The 16,574-nt window shown below is 57.0% G+C and overlaps 2 protein-coding genes across 4 annotated transcripts in view; one reads left to right on the plus strand and one right to left on the minus strand.

The window, feature by feature from the left end:
- Nucleotides 1-697: 697 nt before the first annotated feature.
- Cryaa (crystallin, alpha A) lies at nucleotides 698-13,556 on the minus strand. Of its 2 annotated transcripts, none has more exons than XM_005375792.2 (4): nucleotides 13,338-13,556; nucleotides 3,378-3,577; nucleotides 1,654-1,776; nucleotides 698-1,413 (listed from the first exon to the last, which is right to left on the minus strand). In XM_005375792.2, exons 2-4 carry the CDS (start codon nucleotides 3,564-3,566, stop codon nucleotides 1,204-1,206), a joined length of 522 nt encoding a protein of 173 aa, XP_005375849.1. In that variant the 5' UTR covers nucleotides 3,567-3,577; nucleotides 13,338-13,556; the 3' UTR covers nucleotides 698-1,203. The 2 variants fall into 2 exon arrangements, with proteins under 2 accessions (XP_005375849.1, XP_013361626.1); XM_013506172.1 differs by lacking the exon at nucleotides 13,338-13,556 and adding an exon at nucleotides 11,394-11,469.
- A 2,794-nt stretch (nucleotides 13,557-16,350) lies between these two features.
- U2af1 (U2 small nuclear RNA auxiliary factor 1) overlaps nucleotides 16,351-16,574 on the plus strand; it is a 14,080-nt gene continuing 13,856 nt past the window's right edge. The window contains exon 1 of one of the 2 annotated variants that reach the window (XM_005375794.2): nucleotides 16,351-16,474. In XM_005375794.2, the coding sequence (XP_005375851.1) occupies nucleotides 16,431-16,474 (44 nt within the window). In that variant the 5' untranslated portion in view covers nucleotides 16,351-16,430. The remainder of the gene's footprint in view (nucleotides 16,475-16,574) is intronic. The other variant, XM_005375793.2, reaches the window with a different exon arrangement.

Here is a 16,574-nt window from a genome sequence, read left to right on the forward strand (position 1 = left end):
TGATCTGGAGATGACTGTTCAGCCCTAACAAGGTCCAAGCAGGAGCTGTCGGGGACATAGGATGCTGGCACCAGGGCCACAGCTGCACCGGCTTCAACGCTGGCCAGGCTGGGGGGACCCAGTCCACTCCAGACCTGTGTCCCAGCCCCAGCCCCAGCCCCAGCCCCAGCCCCAAGATGTGGTGGCTACTCCAGAGGTCTTGGAGAAGGGGCAGAAGTCCAGGGAATTTCCCGGGGAGCTTCTCTGTGCTGGAGGCCAAGCCAGAGAGAGAGGGAAGCCTCAGGGGTGAGGTGTGTGTGTGTGTGTGTGTGTGTGTGTGTGTGTATACACATCCATGTGCACATGTAGTGCGTGGTGTGGAGGGCTGGTGTGCATGTGGGGTGTGTGGCGCTGGTCATCCAGAGGGCAGGGCCCTCTTGTTGTGCTGGGCAGTAGTACCTCTGAAATTCCCCTCTCCTTTCTCCCAGGAGGAGGACACTGCTGCCATGCTCTTGGCCCGTGCATCCCCAGAGCCCTGCAACCCCGGCCTCCCGGACCCAGGGCTCCTTCCCTGATGGAGGGCACGGGCAGGGCCCGCGTGACAGTGGCGCTGCTCCCAAGGCCCCCGCTTGGCCCCCGCCAACGGTGGTGGCCGGCTCTCCTGCGGCAGGTGGGCCCTCCCACGTCCCGACGGGAACAGCACAGAGTCTGACAGTGATTGCTTGTGCCACCTGCTCTTTATTGGCTGCCATGGCTGCATTCTCCTGGGTGACCGGAGTCCCCGAGCGGTACTACATAGAGGAAGGGTGCGGGAAGACGGAGTGAGGGAGCAGGCCGGGAGCCCCAGACCTCGCGGCAAGTGGGCGGCACGGTCAGGACATGCGGAGGGGCTGCTCGGGCCCAGGACCCATCCAGACGGCTGGCGAGGGCTATGCCTGAGCAGGCACCCCTCCTCCTCCCACCCCTGGTAGACGAGCTCTTAGCTGGAGAACCGTGTGGGGCAGTCACTCCCACGCCCCGGCCGGTGTTGGGCCCGGGGCAGCCCAGGCCATGGCCCCACAGGACAAGGCCCCAAGGTCTCCGGGCTGCTCTCTCAAACCCTCATTCCCTCTGAGAAGGTGGAAAGGAAACAAAGAAAAGGAAAAGGAAGGAAGGCAGACGCCTTTTCTGTGGTCCCCGGGCTCAGCGGGTCGGGGCCGCAGGGGCAGCCGGGCGGGGGCCTGTTTAGGAAGAGGGTGCCGAGCTGGGCTTCTCCTCCCGCGACACGGGGATGGCGCGCTCGCTGTGGCCAGCATCCAGGCCGGACTGGACCTTGGGGCCAGAAAAGGTCAGCATGCCGTCCGCAGACAGGGAGCAGGAGAGGGCTGACTGGTCCACGTTGGAGGGCAGGCGGTAGCGGCGGTGGAACTCGCGGGAGATGTAGCCGTGGTCGTCCTGGTGTGGACCGGAGAGGGGCCGTCAGAGGCGCAGGCCGGAGAGGACTGCTGTCCCCCCAAGCGAAGGCCCGTCCCCGAGCACCAGAGGTGTCCGGCTGGGAGTGTCCCCTCAAGGGCCAGCTGGAAGGCCGGCGCTCATCCAGGGCCCCAGCCCTGCGGGGCTCAGGATAAGGTCGGCTGCAAGCCCTGGGGTGCTGGCTGGGGCAGCCCGCCGCTCCGCCCGGCCCGCCCGGCTCACCTGCCGCTCGTTGTGCTTGCCGTGGATCTCCACGAAGTCCTCCTGCACCTTCACGGTGAGGTCCTCGGGGGAGAAGTGCTTCACATCCAGGAAGATGACGAACTTGTCCCGGTCAGATCGGACCTGCAACCCAAACCTTCGTGTGGAGCTCCCAGGTGGCCGATGGCTCAGGGAGGGCGCTGCCGCGTGGCACCGCTGGGCAGGCAAGACTGCTCCGCACCCAGCTCCCCCCCGCAGAACGGACCCTGTCCCTGAGCCTGCCCCGGTGCCACAGGCCGAGGGAAGAGCACTGCAGGCTGGAACCACGCACCCGTGTCCTGTGTTGTGTCCTCTGTCCTGTGTCCCTCTGTCCTGTGTCCCTCTGTCCCTGTGTTCTGTGTCCCTCTGCCCTGTGTCCTGTGTCCTATGTCCCTGTGTCCTGGGTCCCTGGGTGGGAGGTGCTGGCTGGAGCCTGTGTGGTACCAGGTTGGCAGCTTGGCTATAAATTGGCTGGATGGTGAAGGGGCTAGCTGGCGGGTTGTGGGTTGGCTGTGGGTTGGTTGGCTCGCTAATTGAATTGGGTTGCTGGTTATAGGTTGGATGGCTGGCTGGTAAGTGAATTTGTTGACTGGTTATGGGTCAGCTTGGCGGTTTCCTTTGGCTAGCTAGTTGTTCCATGGGTTGGCTCTCTGGTGTCATGGGTTGGCTTGCTGGCTAGTGGTGGGTTGGCTAGCTGGCTGGTGATGGTTTGGCTGGCTAGTTGCTTATGGGTTGGGTATCTGACTGGCCATGAGTAGGTTAGCTGGTTGGGTGTGGGCTGGCTAGATGGCTGGTAATGGGTTAGCTAGCTTGTCGGTTTGGCCATGGGTTGACTAGCTGGTTGGTTATGGGTAGGCTACCTGGTTGGTTATAGGGTGGTACTTCCTTGTGGGTTGGCAGTTGTTTGGTTATGGTCAGGGGCCCCTTACCAGCTGGCTCCTTAGCAGCTGGCTGGCTGGCTGGGGCACAAAGCACCAGGAGATCGCTGTCCCGGCTTCCCCATGTCCCCATCAGCAGCCCCTCAACCATCTCTCCATGGCTGTGAAGCCAGGGGCAGCCCTCCAAGCCCTGTCACCCTCCGCTCCCTGCCCAAGCTCAGGGCCTTCCTCTAAGCACCTTCCTCTCTGGAGCTGGTGTCCCTGCTCAGGAGAGCCTTTGCTTTTCAGGCAGTGGTGACAGTCGGCTGCCCCAGAGCTGGGACCTGGCCCTGTCACTGCAGCTCAGGGTAGGGGCCTCATGGCCTCCCCTTGCCCTTGGCTGGGGCTCCCGGGCGAGCTGGGCAGAACCCACTGCCTCTACAGCACTGCTGGCTGTGCTGCGTAGACAGGAAGCCCCTCCTGTCTGGATGTCAGGGCAGTGAACCCCTCCCGCACCAGAAGAGAAAATCCGGGGAGCAGCGAGCCCCAAGAGCTCGCCTTGCCATCGACTTGCCTTGGCGGGGTTGTTCTTGGGGTTTCCAGCATGTGGTTGGTGCATTACAAACCACATATGGGTCATGAGCTGATGGAGGAAAAGACAGCGGTCGGGCTCGGGCCTGCGTCCTCCTCCGACCCCCCGGCGGAACAGGAGGCCCCCGCTCGGCCTCTGAAGATCACCAGCTCCGGGGAGCAAGACGCAAGTGTCGGGGGCATCAGTGGCCCCGCGGGCATCCCTAGCTGTCCTCTCCCTGACCAGCCAGGAGAAGCCGGGCCGCGGCTGGGCCTTACCTCGGAGATGCCGGAGTCCAGCACGGTGCGGAAGAGAGACTGGCGGTAGTAGGGGCTGATCGTGGAGGAGAGGAAGGGCAGCAGGTCGTACTCGAAGAGGCCCTCGCCAAAGAACTGGTCGAACAGCCGGCTGGGGTAGAAGGGTCCCAGCGCGCGCTTGAACCAGGGGTGCTGGATGGTCACGTCCATGTCCGCTTCGGCTGCAGGGAACGGAGGCAGGCAATGAGTTGGCAGGGGCCCCTGGGCAGCGCAGTGGAGAGCTGGCCGCCGGCTCTCCCTATATACACCCCGGCAGAATGGGGGCATTAAGGGATTTCTCTGAAAATGCCTGAGCTCAGGAAGGAGGCTGCAGCGTCAGCAGAGCCCGGCTGGGCTGCGCACCCGCCTCCCCCAGCCTGGGGCCACCAGGAGGACAGATGTCCCCAAGGAGTTCCGTCCCCCACACTCACCCCCAGGGGCCACAGAGAGCGTCCGTGCTCGCACACTTTGTCCTGAGTGACCTTCACAGCCAGGCTTGGAGGGTGCACTCATAGGCCTGCTTCCCAGAGGGGGGAAGTAAGGCCCAGAAGTTAGACAGTCAGTCCCCACATCTCACAGCAGCTACTAGGAGAGAGGACATTGTTTCTCAAAAGGAGAACTGCAGGCTGGGCATGGTGGTGCCGGCCTGTAATTCCAGCACTCAGGAGGCTGAGGCAGGAGGACTGCCACAAGTTCGAGGACAAGCTGGGATACACAGTGCATTCAAGCCTGGACTATGTATCGAGAGCCTGCCTCAAAGAAATGAAAACTTTTTATTGATCATGGAGATGACACACGCTTGTAAAAATCTCAGGGAGGACATAAAAAGAAGACACTAACAAGGGCTCGGGATGCTGGCTCAAACCCCATTGTTTTCGCGCTTGTCCCAGGGGTCTGCAGCCTGGTTAGGGTCTCTGAGAGCAGGAAGCCCACATTCTAGGCTCTCTCTGTGCATTCTCCCTGCACACCCGGGGCGCTGCCCTGGGCAAAGCCTCCCGTCTCCATGGCATGACCATGCCATGGAAGCCAAATCAGCTGCTCCTACTGGGCCTTTGGCTCATCCATATGACAGGGACACAGGGTCCCGTCATCAGCAAGGCCTGGCTGGGATCATACTTGCAATCCTCCTGCCTCAGCCTCCCAGACAGCTGGGATTACAAGCCTGTGCCACCATACCCAGCTGAAGCTTTTGGTAATGTTCAGTAACTTGACTGGTGGGCAGCATTCTGCTAATTCACAACCCACACAGCCCAGAAAGGTGCCTCTGCCTCTGGCTGGCTTTTACGTGCATGATCCAGACCATGAGAAGTTGCTTATCCCTCTCTGTGCCCCTGGTTCCTAGCTCAGCTGCTGCCCAGCGTCCGGGTCACAGCTATGGGTCATAGCAGCTCATCCCAGAGCACTCAGGAATCCCTGCAAATTCTCCACTGGCCAGGGACTCAGAAGCAGACCTACCCAACTGTGAGGAGGGTGGTATCTGACACGTCCAGGACGGAGCTGCTGCTGAAAACAGAATTTCCGGCTGCCCCCCACGCAGCTACTCCTCATTAACGATGCCTGCGGGACCCCTCCCCAGCGTTTTTGAACAACACCTTTGTGCGTGGCTCTGGCCAGGTGATAAAGGGCTTTTAAAAAATCTTGATGGGGCCCGTGTGCCCTTGTACAATTTCAAAGAAGCCGTTTCTCAGGGTCCAGGCAGCCAGGGCCCATTAGGGTGCAGATAATCAATGCTTGGGAGCAGCGGGTGCCTCCCCCGCCCCAGGCCTCCCTCCAGTGCTTGCTGGCTGCACCCTCCTGGTACTTCAGGCCAGGCCGGGAAACGGATCCCAGCGCTGCCCTTTTGTCAACCTGTAAAGTAGGCTAGAGGGGCTGAGCTGCGTACCCAGGCCGCCTGGCCTGGAAGAAGGAGAAGTGGCTTCGGGCCACCTGCTGGCCTGTGGCCAACATCTGAGAGCGCTGAGGACGTGGGTGGGGTGGGGTTGGCACCCCAGCGCGGGCCGGCTGCCCCTGAGGCTCCGGGACAGGGAGACGCTGCCCTGCGGGAGCAAGCGTCCGCCACTGACCCCTCCCTGGGGAAGCCCAACTGGGCCAGGCCAGTGTCCAGTGCTGGGGGGAGCTGCCCTGAGCCCCCGGCCAGCAGAAAGATGGTGGTGATCAGCGCCACTTCCCGTAGACATGGTGCTCTGTGTGCACTAGCGCATACTTTGGATTCCTTTGGAATATTTTCAGCTTTGCCTTGCGGTGTGCTTTGCTTTCCCTGAATGCCTGCGCTATGTCCAGTCTTCTCTGCCCCAACTCTGGCCCCGACGGTCAGTCAACAGGCTGGGGTGCAGGCAGCACCCGGGCTGTGACTCCGCCAGCGCACCTCAGAAATGTACCATCTCGACACCCTGGAAGCCACGTGTCTGATGTGTGTCCCAAGGACTAAACTGAAGGCGCCGAAGGCTGCACGAGGCCAGCCAGAGACAGCCGGTTTCCTGCAGTTCCAGCCAGCAGCTCCTGGCCCTGCCCCCGCCCCCAGAAGCACGGGCCCTGGAGTCTTTCTTACACCACAGCCCTCTGTCACACCCCCACCTGCTTACGTGGACCCCGTGATTAGGTTGGGCCACCTGGATAACTCAGGGTCACCTCCCTACCTTAGGGTCAGTGATCTTTTGTTTGTTTGCGGCTTTATTTAGTTTAGTTTAGTTTTGTTTTTGAGACAAGGTCGCCCTAAATTTCCCAGGCTGGCCTCAAACTCATGACCCTCCTGCCTCAACCTCCCAAGTGCTGGGATGACAGGTGAGCACCATCATTCAGGGCTGTATTCCTTGACTGATACTGGTTGAGCCTTGCCTACCGCAGCACACTTTTAGGCAAAGTCCCTGCTTTTATGGAGTTAACAAACAATAAACAACTAGGCGAGGCATGGTGGCCCAGCGAAGTCACGTTTCTAAATGCTCTCCTGATGGAATATTTCACCGCCCCCTTGATCCCAGCTCGGATGTTCCCGTTTCCAGCTGTGCACGCTCTCCATCCCTTAAGTCACTTAGCAGGCACCAGTGATCCGAGCACGGGGCTTGTGTTCAAGTGGCGCCTGCCCTCTTTAATAGCGGCCCCAAAGCTTACGAGTAGTGGTACTGGCGATTCAGGTACGCCAAAGGAAGCCAGGAAGTGCTTCCTTGGGATGACAAGGAGTAGTAAGTTCTTGCTGAACCAGAAAAAAATAGTGCCCCAGCATCGCTGGGAACCTCTAGTGAGGAGGAAACTCTATGGCACCATCAGGAAAGAAAGGGAAGTTCGTCCTACCACACGGTAGGCAGCAAAGCAGCGCTTCGGTAGGACAGAAGAGGCAGAGAGTACGGCGCCCAGCGCTGGACCTGGATTCAGGCACCTGCTGGGGGCCCGGAACATCCTGCCGCCCGTAGGAGAAAAGACAGCGCCTGGCCATGGCCTCTTCTGATTGTTCACCGCTTTACGGGAGAAACTGGGAAAGCCATGGTCACGAGACCACACCGACGAGCGCTCGGGAAGTGCGTGGTGATATCAGCACGGGCCCGTGGTGTGTGATACCTGTGCTCAGTGAGGGTGGGTGCACGTGCAGCTGGGCACAGGCGTGTGCGTGTGTGTGCAAGTGTCCGTGGTGTGTGACGCGTGACACACACAGCTTCCGGGTCCCCTCTCTTCCTCCAGCTTTCTCAGCATTCCGGCCCCCCGCGCCCCGAAGGCAACACGGACTGTGAGCAGAGGATTCCCACGACGCCAGCAGTCTGCCGCGCTGCACAAAGCCGCAGCACCCGATTTTCCACTCCAGGGCCCCCGGGGTGGGGGGGCCGCGCACAAATCCAGCGTGGCAGGCGACGGGCATTGTGCAGCGCGGCAGGAATGCGCCCACTAAGCCCTGGCCCCAGCTCCTCTCGGTCAGCAGGTCAGACCAGACCGTCCCTGGCAGCCACACCACGCCCCAAAGGAAGGAGCGAGGGGGTGTCCTGCTTGCCAGGCCTCACGTGAGGCCCAAGACCCCACAGAGCGTCTGGGGGTGTCGCAAGTCAACGTGGGGAGAGGACCCTTAGCAATCAGAGAGAACTCTTCCCCACACCCGGGTTCACAGCCCACCACCAGCCTGGGGAGGTCCCAGGAGGGAGGCAGACAGTACCGCCCGCCTCTTGCTGGCCATCCTGAGTATCGCTGATAATTTGTGACAGAGAAGTGAAGTTCTGCCTCGTTGAGTTTATTTTCATTACAGAAATGTTCATAGTCTTACGTGTAGGAAAAATGACACAATGAACAGCTAGAGAGGCCTCAGCCAGATTCAGCAATTATGATGATCTTTTCCCTGCTTGCTGCTTCTCGTTTTGTTTGTCCCTGCTACGGTATTTTCAACCAGAGCCCAGACCCTGGGTTGCAGCCCCTCCGTCCTTTTTATGTACCTCTCTGAAAAGCTTGCACACTTCCTTGTGGAACGTGAACTCCATTTCACAGCTGATGAGACTGGCAAGGACTTCTTGATATCACCTAAAACCTAGTCCCTTTACAAATATTCATGATTTTATTTCAAATCTATTCTTTTCTAGTTGGATGCGGTGGCGCATGCCTGTAATCCCAGCACTTGAGAGGCTGAGGCAGGAGGATTGCTGTGAGTTTAAGGGCAGCCTGGCCTACAAAGTGAGTTCAAGACCAGCCTGAACTGCATAGTGAAATCCTGTCTCAAAAAGACAAAAAAAAAAAAAAAAGGAAAAGAAAGAAAAGTTCTTTTCCATTTGATTTGTTAGAATTATGACCCCCAACCCCAATTGCACTTTTCTTTGATTGTTATTAGGCCCCTTCCCCTAACCCTCTTTCTGCACTGTTGAAACGGTGGGATGAATTCCTCTATTTTCATCTGCTAACATGGTGAGCGAGGTGAGCTGATCGTGTGAGGTCCAGCCGACCCTCCTTCACTGGAATCGCTCCAGCTTCATCACTGTCTCAGCCCAGGTGGCCTAAAAAGGAGAGTGGGGCAAAGTGTGGGTGTCACGCTTGCCCAGAGAGGTGTGGAAAAGGAAGAGCAGAAGGCGGGAGGGCTGTGGGAGGGTTGCTGGCCTTCAGAGGCAGCCTCCCCGAAGCTCCCTACTTCCCAACCCTGCCTGGGCCCAGCACCTTGGGAACCCAGCCGGTGGACCCGGACCTGGCCCTGCGGGAGGCAGGAGTGTGGGAGGACAGGCCTGGCCTCTCCAGCTGTTCATGCCTGGGGGTTTGTACCTCTGCCGGGCTCACCTGGCAAGGCTTTTCTCTTGCTGTCCTTCCCTGGCTTTGAGGCTTAGGCAGGGCCGCTGGTAAGGCGCTGCAGGTGTGCTCTCTGCCTTCCTGCTCTCTGAGTTTCTGTAAGGCAGCAACCACATGTACAGTGCTAGCTAGTCTCCCTGTCAGATGCTGGGCCTGTTACTTTCTACCTGGCCACACTTGTTTCGCCAATCTTTTTCTTTTTCATGGTTGTAAGCTTTTCTACTTTGTTTTCCTTTTTTTTTTTTTTCTTTCCTCTTTTATTCCCTGAGCCAATTTCGGCAAGTTACAATTTTTCTAATTTTTTTGTTTAATACTGTTTTGTATGAGTATTCAAATGGGCTGGCATGAGGAGACTCATACACACAAACTGACTCACCTCTTTACCCTCTGCGAACGCCCCGAGCACCCTGGGGTTCCTCCTGATTTTGTCTGTCCTCACCCCAATTAATCTGCAAGGTCTACTCACTTTATCAGATTTCTAAGGAATCAGCTACTGGCTCTGCTGGCCCGCCCCTGTGAGTTCCTTTCTATTGCAGTCATTTCTTCCCCATCTTTATATTTTCTGACTTCTATGTTTTTGGAAGTCCTGGGGTGTGTGTGAGTGCATGTGTGTGTGTGTGTGTGTGTGTGTGTGTGTGTGTTTAGACAAGGTCTCACTGTGTAGCCCAGGCTGTCCTTGAACTCACAGTGATCTTCCTGCCTCTGCTTCCCAAGTGCTGGGATTACAGTCCTGCACCACCACATCCTGCTGTCTTCAATTTTTTTTTTTTTAATGTCTTTTTGAGACAGGGTCTCACTATGCAGTTCAGGCTAGCCTTGAGCTCACTTTGTAGCCCAGGCTGGTCTCCAACTCGCAATGTTCCTCCTGCCTCAGCCTCCTGAGTGCTGGGATTACAGGCGCATGCTACCACGCCCGGCCTTCAACATTTTTTGATTTTTGTATGCTGCTATTAATTTCCTTAACTCCCAAGTGGCTATTCTGCTGTTTATTTTTTGCCTTTCTTTCAGCTCTAATGTCAGCATGTGAGCAGTGATATCCCTTTCTCACTGGACTCACCCCACAAGTTTGAGGGGTGAGCGCAGGCGCTTGGAGCTGCGGGCAGAGCTGTCACCTCCAGGTCACACCCCTTGCAATGACTGTATGCTGCGGGAAACACAGACATTTCCCGAGTGAGACTCCAGCGTGGCTCCATGACCGCAGTGACTGTCCTTGTCCTCTCTGGCCCAAATGACCAAGGCAAGGAATGGGGCTCAGGTCCTGGGCATCTGCTATACCCAGAGAAAACAGTGATTCTCAGGGGAACTGGCCCAGTGGAATGAGCAAAACTTTGAAAACCGGACAGTGTGCCTGGTCACCCCATGATCCGATCACCCGCTGTTACTGAGAGGTAGCAAACTAGAGTTGCTGTAAGCCATGAGCAGTTGGTGCATGGATGGTAGATGGATGGGTGGGTGATAGATAGAAAGATAGACAGAGATGACAAATGGATAACTGGTAGATGATAGATAATAGATAATAAGTAGTTGATAGATGACAGGTAAGTAGATGATTGGTAACAGGTGGCTAGATGACAGATATGTAGTAGGTAGATGATAGATGACTGGTCGATAATAGGGAGATAGATAATAAGTAGATGGTAAACAATAGGTAGAATGGGTAAATGACAGACCAAGGGAGCCGATAGAGGTAATAGATAATTAGGTAGATGACAGGCAATAAATAGATAGACAGATGAAGAGATCTACTTTGGGAATTGGCTCCAGTAAGCGTGTGACACAGGGTGAAGTTGGAAGGACAGGCGGCCCCCAGGGTGGCACCCGGGAAACTCATCCCAGAGGAGGTGGCCGTCCCAAGCCGAGTCTGTGCATCACCCTTCCTGGTGTGCGCCTGGCCTCTCTCTGCCTTCCCAGAGCCCATCCTCCACACACAGCAGAGGACGAGCCCTCCCTCCGGCCTAAACATCTCTGCAGTGTGCCGGAGCAGGGGCTCCTCCTCCTCTTTCCCTTCTCCTTGAAACACAAAATGAGCTGGGTGTGCGATCCACGCCTGTAATCCAGCGCTCTGGGAGGCTGAGGCAGGAGGACCACAAGTTCCAAGTTTAGCCTGGGCAGCTCAGCAACTTAACAAGAACTGTCCTGAAGAAAGGGGCAAGTGAAGAAGCTCAGGGCAAATACCACAAAAAATAAAATAAAGTGAGAACGAGCAGACGCTGGGCCAGCTTTGCAACAGAAGCATCACAGGTGCCATGCAGCCTTCTGCCACCAGGAGGTTGTCCCTGCCCAGGAGAGCAAATGCCAGGCTGGCAGCAGCAGAGGACAGTCGCTGGACGGACCTGCAATGGTGGCGGTGGCAGCTACTGGGATGCACAGCTCCAATCTGCTTCCTAACCCGCCATCAGCACTGGCTCAGCCCATGCACCGGGTGGCACAGGGGGCCGCGGCCGGAGGCGGCACGGAGCAGTCAGGGGCCTATGTGGGTACGGCACCATCCCAGGCACGGAGTGGTCCTCGTGCAGGTGGGAAGCCTCCCCACCTGCAGGCCGCATGCTCAGGCCAGCACCTGGCTCGGGCACCTGCAGCCACGAGTGGCCTTGGTGCAGCTAAGCTCTCGCCGGTCTGGCCCGGGCACCTTGCATAGCCGGCGGCTCAGGAAGGAGGGCACCACCCTCCAGAACTGGCACTGGCCTCTCCCTGCCACACTCGATGGTTAAAGCTAACACCCCGAGACCCGAGGATGGGAAGGCAGGCGCGTACCTCAATAGGAAGAGTCCAAGCCTCGTGTCTAAGTGCCCGGGAAGCAGCTGGGGGGACCACGGGCCACTTGCCAAACGCATGCAAACAAGCTGTTCCAAGCTGAATAAACACACAAGAGCAAATACTATACCTTGCATGACTCCCATCAGAGGGCCCCCAAATTGGGTCCCAAGGACCCCCAAATTGAACCCTTTAACATTTCTGCAACCTCGTCGAGCTTGGTGGGACAAACGTCCCTTGGACGGCATTGCAGCTGGTCTCCCTGGCCTGTGTGGCACGTGCTCATAAACAGCAGCACCGCACAGCGAGTTTCTGTACTTCTTACCCCTAAGGAGAAGGTGCGGGAAGGGGCCGCAGCGCCTCATGCTGTGCTCACGGGCGGAGATGGGCGCTGGATGGCTGGGGAGGAGCCCCAGGGCCGCACCGAGACCCAGGTCACCAGACCCACAACTGAGCCACCTCATTAACTCCAGGGTCCCTGCTCCCTGGGAAACATCCTGAAGAAAGCAGCGAGCAGATCACTAATGAATGCCACACGGCCCAGGACCACAATGTCCCATCATCCTCCCTGCTCCTGCCTTCAATACCAGCAGTTCACTCCAGTATTCAAGAAGGGCAAGGAGTTTCATTTCCAAGCTGGGGAAATGCTTGCCACTTTGTCCTGACTTACATCTCTGATGAATGACGCTTGCTAACCGCCTTCTTCTGCCATGGGACGGACTTCATCTCCAGGTTCAAAAATTATGCAAGGGGGCTGGGGATTTAGCTCAGCGGCAAAGCGCCTGCCTGGCAAGCGCAACGTCATGAGTTCGGTTCCTGGTACCGGAGAAAAACCAAAAAAAAAATAATAAAAAAAAATTATGCAAGAAGGCCAGCCTGAACTGTATAGCGAGACCCCGTCTCAAAAAGACACACACACAAAAATGGCCATGCATGGGGGCACACACCTGTAATCCCAGCACTCTGGAGGCTGAGCCAGGAGGATTGTTGCAAGTTTGAGGCCAGGTTGGGCTACAAAGTGAGCTCAAAGCCAGCCTGAACTGCGTAGCAAGACCCTGTCTCAAAAAGACAAAAAAAAAAAAAGAAAAATTATGCTAGAGTCAGATGTGGTGGCACATGCCTGTGATTCCAGCACTTGGCAGGATGAGGCAGGAGGATCACTGCAATTTTGAGGCCTACATAGTGAGACCCTGGACTGCCTAGTGTGACCCTGTCTTAAAAACAAAAAATTAAGTTAGGCCGAAGTCCATGCCAAGCACGTGTCAGAGCTGCATGCACTGCCCAAGCCCTTGTGGCTGAGAAGCAGTACCAGAGGGCCAGGAATACAGCTCAGGGCATGGCACCTGCCTGGCAAGCATCAGGTCCTGAGTTCAATTCCCAGTTCCAAAAAAAGAAGTGGTACCAGACGCCCAGGTCTAACGGCAAGAAAACCTCAACCCACCCACCCCCTAGAATGCACTCCTATTCCATCTTCCTGCGGTATGAAACTCCTTTCACGGATGAAGAAAAGTAAATGTCAGACACATGACTATTCAGAAGCCATCCAGGAAAGGACGATGTGGCAGAGCAGCGAGGCAGAAATATCAATCTGCTCGTTTCTCTCCCAGGCCTGCCCGTCTGCCGTGAGATCCTGGCACCGAAGCATGGGATTATTACACCAGGCAGAGAATGCTCCTCAGGTTCCCATGCGTGCTCATTTACATAGCTGGGATGGACACGTGGCTCTTTGCAACCTGCCAGCTCCACAGGGACCTGATCCCAGGTCCATCGCAGACCCCTCCCACCTCTCCGGCTCTCAGCATGGCCAAGCTCTGCCCCGACATTGCTCAGACCGAAGTCTTCATGGGACAGGACCTCAGAAACCCCTTCCGCATCGCTCCACCTCTTTCCTGTGTCAGCTGTTCACGCCGCCTTACACCTCAGCACTTGAATATTCATGCTCACCTTTAAAGTTCACTTCCTCCTCCTACCTTCCAGCTTGTTTCACGACCAACAATCCACTCCTTGGCATATGCTGGCATCTTCCCTGCCAACTCCGCTCAATCCCTTCCTGGCAAGGATCCCTACACTTGCACCGTTCCTATTTTCTCATGATTCTTGGCCATTGGCATTGCTGCAAAAGCTCAGCTGTGTGTCTTTGGTCTCTTAAGTTACAAGGGCCTCCCAGCTCCGCTGACATTTCCTTACTAAGAGGAGTTTCCACGGGAACAGTGGGAAGCGCTGAACTCTTTTTATGTCTTCGCAGTGCAATTAAAGCCAAGGTCACAAAAGGACAAATTTAAAAGTTGAGACACACTAGCTAGGTATCCAAACTACTCAGGAGGCAGGTGCTGGATGATCACCAGTTTGAACTTAGCAAGAGCCCATCTCAAAAATAAAAAAATAAAGAGAGCTAGGGATGTAGCTCAGTAGCCCCTAGGTTCAATCTCTTGTGTGGCAAAACACACACACGCACACACACGCGCACACACACACACACCAGGGAACAGCAGAGGCACCTCTATTGGAATACTGTGATGCTACTAATACCTTGGGTCAGGTCAGTTTTTGTAGCAAATTGAATTCTAGCATCAAATTTACCAAAGAAACAACTTCCTGTTTTCAGAGCTTGACATTTTTTGGAATTGCAGGTTAAGATCTGTGGACCTGTTCTACCAGGAAACAATGAGAAGACAGAACTGAGGTCCTCGAGCACCCACAGCTGGGCAGGAGAGACAGACCAGAGGTGGGACAATGCCTCTGTGCTCAGGGCCCTGGGAGCCACAGAGGGCCCACAGGAAGTAACCGCATCAGATCTGTATCCGCTCCAGAGCGCCCCATTGTCACCTAGAGAGGGGGAAAGCGGCCAGGCACAGTGGGGCACACCTGTAATCCCAGCTACTCAGAAGGCTGAGATGGGAGGACCTTGAGTCTCAGCCCAGCCCGGGAAACTTAGCAAGACACTATCTCAAAATAAATCAGCAGAAAGGACTGGGGACGTAGCTTAGCATTCCCAAGGCTCGGTCCCCAGTATCAGAAGAAAAGGACGGTGAGTAGCAGCAGACACACTGCTGCTGAACAAAGGTGCGCTGAGGACCAGCCCAGAGGAGAAAGCGGGCAGAGAGGTTGAGAGGAACCAAGGATCCACTGTTGCTGCCACTCCTGTTCGGTGCGGGGTATGAAAGCCTGGCAAAAGAATTTGCCAGCATTCAAAGAATGCAGGGAGGTGAAGGGTTGATGGATACACTGCAAGACAGTAGCAAGTCCAAGAGAAGACCACCCCGTCAGGGTGAGAGACTGCGGCTTTCATAAGGATGTGAGAGAAGCAGTCCGCACTCTGTTCGTCCCACAGGAGCAGCTGTGTTAAGTCCCACATTACAGGGGCCCTTTCGTCACTGTTCGCTCCCCTGGCGCTCACAGAACTCACAGGCCGGCACCAGCCCCAAGTTAATGGTCACAGGCCATTGCGGAGTCTGTGTTCCACATCAAAGTCATGCTTCTGTGTGCTCTGACATGTAGGGCAGCCTGAGCAAACATCATGGCTGCTAGGCACACACCGGGGAGAAGAGCAGGACGGGCAAGAGGCTGGGTTTACTGTCACTGCTGCGACTGCAGAGGAGCTCATTTCCAACCTGCTCAGCCTCCACAGAGGTGAGAGCTGGAAAGCCAAGGAGGACCCAGGTGAGCGGCCACTAAACGCTGGAGTGGAAGGTCCAGAGGGTGAAAAAGTGAGATCAAGTGGAGATAAGTTGGGCTCCACGTGTCCAGCAGACTTCTAAGTGGAGAGCTGTCTTTCCAGGTCGTGTCTGAGCACGTGCCCCAGCGTTAGTCATCACAGTGTTGCCCCCACGTATCAGGATGGATGGGTGGGTGGCCAGGTGCGTGGCCAGCAGGACTGGTAGACAAATGAGGATGGATGCACGGATGGATGGATGGATGGGTGGATGGATGGGTCGGCAGACAGAAGGAAAGATGGGTGATTATGGAGGGATGGAAAGATGAGTGGATAAAAGGAGGGAAAGATGGATAGATGAAAGGAAGGGTAGATGAACGGATGGACAGGTGAGGGGCAGAGTAAACAGACAGACAGATGGAGGACAGATGGGTGGACAGTGCAGGTGGCCCTGGTCTGGTCATCTACCCCAGCTGTATTCACCAGACTAATTGCTCCTGAAAGCCTTCTATTTCTGTTCAGTTCCCACCAACAGCCCTCACCCCTGCCTTCCTCCAGGGATCCAGAGCCAAGCCCCCTCTGCCAGTCTCCAACTTCCAGGCTGACATCTTTCCTGGACTGTCCATCTGTTGGCCTGGCATCTGTCTGTCCAGTCTTTGGCCTTGCCTTTCAGCCCCAACCCTGCTCTTTCCGCGAGGTCTCCCGTTTGCTGGTCAGCCACCCATCCCGGATCGCAGAGACCCCGTGGCCAAGAGTACGGCCGTCCTGACAAAATCCTTTAAGCTAAGATGACCCAGGGACCCGCCCACAGCCGGGGCTCGATGTGTGCAGAGACGAAAGGACCTGGCTCTGTCCCTCTGAATTGCACTCGGGCTGGAAATCAGGTAACCAGGATGGGTTGGCGACTGTGGGAACCAGAGAACGACCCCGTGGAGTAAGCCCAGCGGGTGGAGCAGGACCCCTCCCAGAAGCAGGTCCCTGGACCTCCAAACAGGCCACTCGGGGGCCTTGGGTGGCCCGCAGCAAGCATGCGGGGAGGGCTGGGGATCCCACCCGGCAGGGGTGCGGAGGGCGGAGGGGGCAGGGTTTAAGAGTCCCAGCCGGCCGGGGCGTACGGGACAAGGGGAGACGAAACCGCTGTGTAGGACCCGCAGAGCTGAGCACAAGCAAAGGTCGCCAGTAGGGAGCGCCCGGGAGCCCGCGTCCTGCGGGGCGGAGCCTGAGCGCGCACTGCGTCCCGCCCACGCGCCGACAATGCCTCTCCCGATTGGCTAGCGCCGCTACGTCGGGGTGGAGAGAGCGTCGTCGCGTCCGGTGACGTCTCCCGCGGGCGTCGGCAGGGTCGGCGGCGTCGGCGGCGGTGTCGGCGGCCGCAGCGGTGGGAAATGGCGGAGTATTTGGCCTCCATCTTCGGCACCGAAAAAGACAAGTGAGTGAGGGCCGCCCCACGGAGCGCGGCCCGGGCGGCGGGCGGGAGGCCCGGGCGAAGCGGGAGGGCACAGCGGGAAGGAGCGGCGGCCGTTCCGGCC

Source organism: Chinchilla lanigera, unplaced genomic scaffold (genome assembly GCF_000276665.1).
Source record: "Chinchilla lanigera isolate Chin_1 unplaced genomic scaffold, ChiLan1.0 scaffold00006, whole genome shotgun sequence".
Lineage (NCBI taxonomy): Eukaryota > Metazoa > Chordata > Mammalia > Rodentia > Chinchillidae > Chinchilla > Chinchilla lanigera.

Coding starts and splice junctions, on each gene's coding strand:
- Cryaa (XM_005375792.2), bottom strand. CDS start 3,566: ATGGACGTGACCATCCAGCACCCCTGGTTCAAGCGCGCGCTGGGACCC. Junction 1,777..3,377: donor TGGACTCCGGCATCTCCGAG/GTAAGGCCCAGC, acceptor TTTGGGTTGCAG/GTCCGATCTGACCGGGACAA. Junction 1,414..1,653: donor GCAAGCACAACGAGCGGCAG/GTGAGCCGGGCG, acceptor GGTCCACACCAG/GACGACCACGGCTACATCTC.